Source organism: Chaetura pelagica, unplaced genomic scaffold (assembly GCF_000747805.2).
Source record: "Chaetura pelagica isolate M959 unplaced genomic scaffold, ChaPel_1.0 scaffold757, whole genome shotgun sequence".
Lineage (NCBI taxonomy): Eukaryota > Metazoa > Chordata > Aves > Apodiformes > Apodidae > Chaetura > Chaetura pelagica.
Genome location: NW_009970727.1, coordinates 1250397 through 1254826, shown reverse-complemented (window position 1 = coordinate 1254826; position 4430 = coordinate 1250397). Strand labels below are relative to the sequence as shown.

The 4430-nt window shown below is 55.9% G+C and overlaps 1 protein-coding gene across 1 annotated transcript in view; it reads right to left on the bottom strand.

Annotated features, from left to right (window-relative positions):
- Window positions 1–4430, bottom strand: part of SCUBE3 (signal peptide, CUB domain, EGF-like 3) — a 34943-nt gene that overhangs the window by 14919 nt on the left and 15594 nt on the right. The window contains 2 exon segments of the mRNA XM_010007094.1: window positions 2160–2276; window positions 3228–3353. Coding sequence (XP_010005396.1) covers window positions 2160–2276; window positions 3228–3353 — 243 coding nt within the window.

Genomic DNA, 4430 nt, shown 5'->3' with positions numbered 1-4430 from the left:
CCTGGCTCCCCCTCCCCCAGGAGCCTGCAGACATGTTGGGAGCCATTAGGGCTGGCCCCGCTTCGCTCAGAGGCATGTTCTTCATTATCTGCATTTTTAAAAGCAGCAATAAAAAGCAGAAAAATGAAAAACACCGGCCGTGGCCTAATGAAACTGTCATTCAAAGGGGCTGCTCGCGCTTCCTGCCGCGTGGTGTGATCTGAAGGGAACCTGGACCAGGGGCCTGTCCCGGCAGCCCATCAAACGCACCGCGTACAATTTCAAAGCCCATGGCCCGGGGAGTGAGTTTGCGTTTCCCCTCGCTGGAAACTTTATTCCCCTTGAAATGATGAAATATTTCAGAGGAAATGGGGAAGGGGCGGCGGAGGGAGCAGCGGGGACGGGGGCAGGGGGAGGGTTGTTTGCTGAGCCCTGGTTGTAAAACAAGAAAGGGTGGTTATAAATATCCGAGCAGGTACCTCGGCTGTAAATCTGCTGGCTGGGCATCCCCGCAGCCAGAGCACAATCCCACAGTGTTCCCGTGGCCAGGCTGGGGGCCAGGAATCCCCTGGAGGATGTGAGAGCCAAGCTGGCCCCTTCCTGCAGAGAGGGGGTGCAGAGCTGCAGGGGATGTGAAGGGTGTAGGTCTGAGGGGGGGAGTCTGAGCTGGTGCCCTCCCTAAAATCACCATGTTTGATTTCCCCCAGGGAAGGTGGGCTAGAGATGAGCTCATGGGGAGACCCTGGAACAGGTTGCCCAGGGAAGCTGTGGCTGCCCCATCCCTGGCAGTGTTGAAGGGCAGGTTGGATGGGGCTTGGAGCAACCTGGGCTGGTGGGAGGTGTCCCTGCACATGCAGGGGGTTAGGACTGGATGATCTCAAAGGTCCCTTCCAACCTAAACCATTCCACAGCTCTAAGATTGTATGTACCAGCTCTGGTAGGAGGTGCCTCCCCAGCAGACCCAGTGCACAGCTTGGGTATAAAGAGGGAGATTTTGGCCAAGCCCACAAAGATAAGCCATTTTGGGAACCCCTGAATCCCACCCTCCCACCTGTGGTACCCAAGTGCTGAGACCCTCCTGCAAACAGACCCCTCCTGAGCACCCCCAAATCACAAGATGCTCCAGAGAGCAGCTCTCCCACCCCCTGCACCCAGCAGGCCAGGAGGACCATTTTGGTGCCAAACCCCCCCCAAATCCTCACACCAACACACACAGCAGCAGCACAGGCACAGGGATCTCTGTCCAGCAGGAACCCACCAACAGATGCACCCCAGGGTCCCCAAGTCTCCATTGGATGCCCTGAGCATCCCTCAAGCCAGCAGGGAGCAGCCAGGGGTTTGGGGGGGCTCCTCACCCCGAGGATGGAGCCGTCTTTGGGAAGCACTGAGGGTTTTCTGTTCAGGCACAGCAGGACCTCGGGAAGCCAAAACCTCTCTCTTGCTTCCAATTCCTTTTTCTTTTTTATTTTGCAATAAGAACTCAAATGTCTAGAGCAATTTGTGGACTTAATCACTCCCCGAATGTAACAGTTTTTTAAATCAAATCAGCTGTTCAACAGCTCAAGCATCTGAAACCAGTAAAACTTCTATCTCTGTTTGATGTTTTACAATTTGAAAACACACAGAGGAAAAGGACAATTCTGGGGGCGGTTGAGTTGTCAGGTTGTTGGGGTTTGGGGCTGGTTTTTTTTGCAAGACAATTGTTCCTGAGCCGAGGCCCTGCAGTGCCAAGTTGGAACAGATCACCGTGGCCAAGTCTGTCCCCTCTGTGTCCCTCCCTGAATGCTGCCAGTGACAGCGACAGGAACAGTTTAGAGCGTGGAGACGTTCTCCATGCTCACCCCTCTCCCTCCAGCAGCATGGAGGCAGGCAGGGACAACCTGCAGGGACAAGCTCAGCACTGCCAACCTTTCCCCAGATGTCCCCTCCAGCATCCCCAGAGCCACTTTCCTTCCCTGTGCTGGAGCAGCAACGCATCTCTGCACCCTGCAGGTACCCACAGCCTCCCACACACACGCACTGAGCTTCTCAGATCTCAGCAAAGCCAAGCACCACATCCTCAAAGCTTTTAAAACCAAAAACTACCTTCATCAAGCCAAGAGTGAGTTGCCCAGGGAGGAAGACGAGCCATCCCCCACCCCAGCCCATGTCCCCACAGTCAGGTGATGGCTGTCACCTACCTATGCACGTCACCCCATCTGAGTGGAGCAGAAACTTGACGTGGCAGCCACACTTGGGGCCCTGGTCGGTGTCATCACAGGTGTGTTGGCAGCCCCCGTTCCCATAGTTGCAGGTCACTGCAAAAGGCAAAGCACCAGCTGTCACCTTGACCTCAGCCCATCTCCTCCCCACCCCAGCATTCCCAAACATAAAGCCAGCTTGGAAAAAAATCATCCATATTCTAGGAGAGATCACTCCCTCCTGGATCATTTTTAAAGCCCTTCAACCTTCCCTGCAGGATCTTGGTAAACATGAAGTGTAATGTGGTTTTCCCCTTTGCTAAATGGCACCAGTGGACCCCTGTAACACCAGATCCAGGGACAGCCCGCCGGGCTGCTTTCCCCTGTCCCTGGATCTGGTGTTACAGGCAAAGGGTGGGACTTTCCCGAGCTCTGGAATGACTCAGGTGCTCCTGGAAATCCCTACCAGCCCTTCCCAGGAGGCAAGGCGTGCTGCTCCTTTAGCTTGGAGGGAAAATTGGCTCACAGGATTAAAACTCCATTTCAGCAGCGATTTGACATGTTTGTTGCAAACAGCAAATGAGAAATAAAATAAAAATAATTGCATCAACACATGCATATCTTGCTAATAACCCTGGCAGGGCCAGCAAGATGCTGGCAGGAGATCACAGGCTGAAAGCACCACATCCCCCAGGGAGAGGATTCCTGCGCTCCTCCCGTGCCGAGCACACTCGCCCTGCTCATCTCCCAGTGGAAAAGTAAAGCTGGTGGGATAGAGACAGGGAATGCTGCACCTCTGGGACCCCCTCTTGCACCATCTCAGCCCTCTCAGTGCAACGGCCTGATGTCTCATGGCAGAGGGAAATGCCAAGAGCATCATCTGCAAGGGCAATAGAGGCAGAGCTGGGCACGTCAGAGGAGAATGAAGCCAGAGGGCTTCAGGCTCAATAAATCAATGAGTACCAAGGGGGTTCAGGGCTTTGCAGCAGGGCCAGGAGGGGTCTGTACCAAGGGGACAAGGTCAGGGGTCCCCAGAGGCCATGTCCCCAGCCCTGCAGTGCTCCTTACATTTGCAGTCGCGCTGGTTCTTGGTGAGCTCAAAGCCCGGGCGGCACTCGCAGGCGATGCCCCCCTTGGGGGTCTCCCGGCAGATGTGGGCACAGCCATGGTTCTTGTTCATGCAGTTCATTCCTTCTAAAAGAGAGAAGGGAAAGAAGAGAAGCTCCAAAAGCTTGAAGGCACCAATCCACAGCCACAGAAGGGTGTCTGGAGTGGGACAGGGATGGGGAGATGGGGGCAACGAGGGGAAATCCTCACAAGTGAGGAGCTTAGTGGGGACAGGATGTCCCTGGGCACTGCCCTTGAAGGGTAGAACCTCCAGAAGGTGGACAAAGCCACCCTGGAGCCTTGAGCCTTTGATTCCTTCCCATTGCCTTGGGTAAGACCCTGCTCCCACACCTCAGGAGCCACTGCTGCCCACCAGCCCAGCCTGGCACTGAGGGGATGAAGCCATGCAGCTCCTTTTTGGAAGACAAGGAGTTGGCGTGAGCATGGTTGTGATTACAGACCCTGGGCAAGCAGCTCTGGCACTGTTCAGCAGAGCAAGGAAGGGTTTTGGGGGGGGCTGAGCCAAGGCTGTTCCACCAGGATGAGCCCTGGGGCCATCATGCCTGAAATCTGTGTAACGAACTGACAGGTCAGGGAGGATCCACATGCTGGCAGCCCCTGGGGACTAGGGTTTTTGGGAGCTGCTGGTTCCCAGTATCAGAGCTGCCATTTCACCCTTGCTGACCCATCCACAGCCCCCTCTGCCCCCAGCATCTCACAGGGACAAGGACATCCAGCTGCAGGATGCCGGGTCCAGCGGATGTCGAGTGGGGCATTGACAGGAGTTTATAAGACATTGAACAGAACCAGCAGCAAGGCAGGGAGAGCCCCCCAGGAGGTGCAGCTGCCTGCTCAGGGCAGAGGGAGGGGGCTGGCCCCATCCCAGGCCCCCAGTGCCAAGGCCACCATGGGGTAAGCAATGCCAGAGTCAGGATGGAGGGAACCAGGCAGAGCTGCAAGCCTGTGGGCTGCCAAAAGCCTGGGGCAGAAGGATGAGGGATATTCATCTCAAAGGAGGATGCTGAAATGCACCAACCATGCATGGGAAGGGTTAAAAAACACAGGCTGGAGTCTGTGGGTGCCCCAGGTTGCTCCCCATCACCTTCCCTGCAGGTCCCTCCTGGGACAGGGCCATCATCTGTGAGTGGAGTGGCAGGGCAGCTC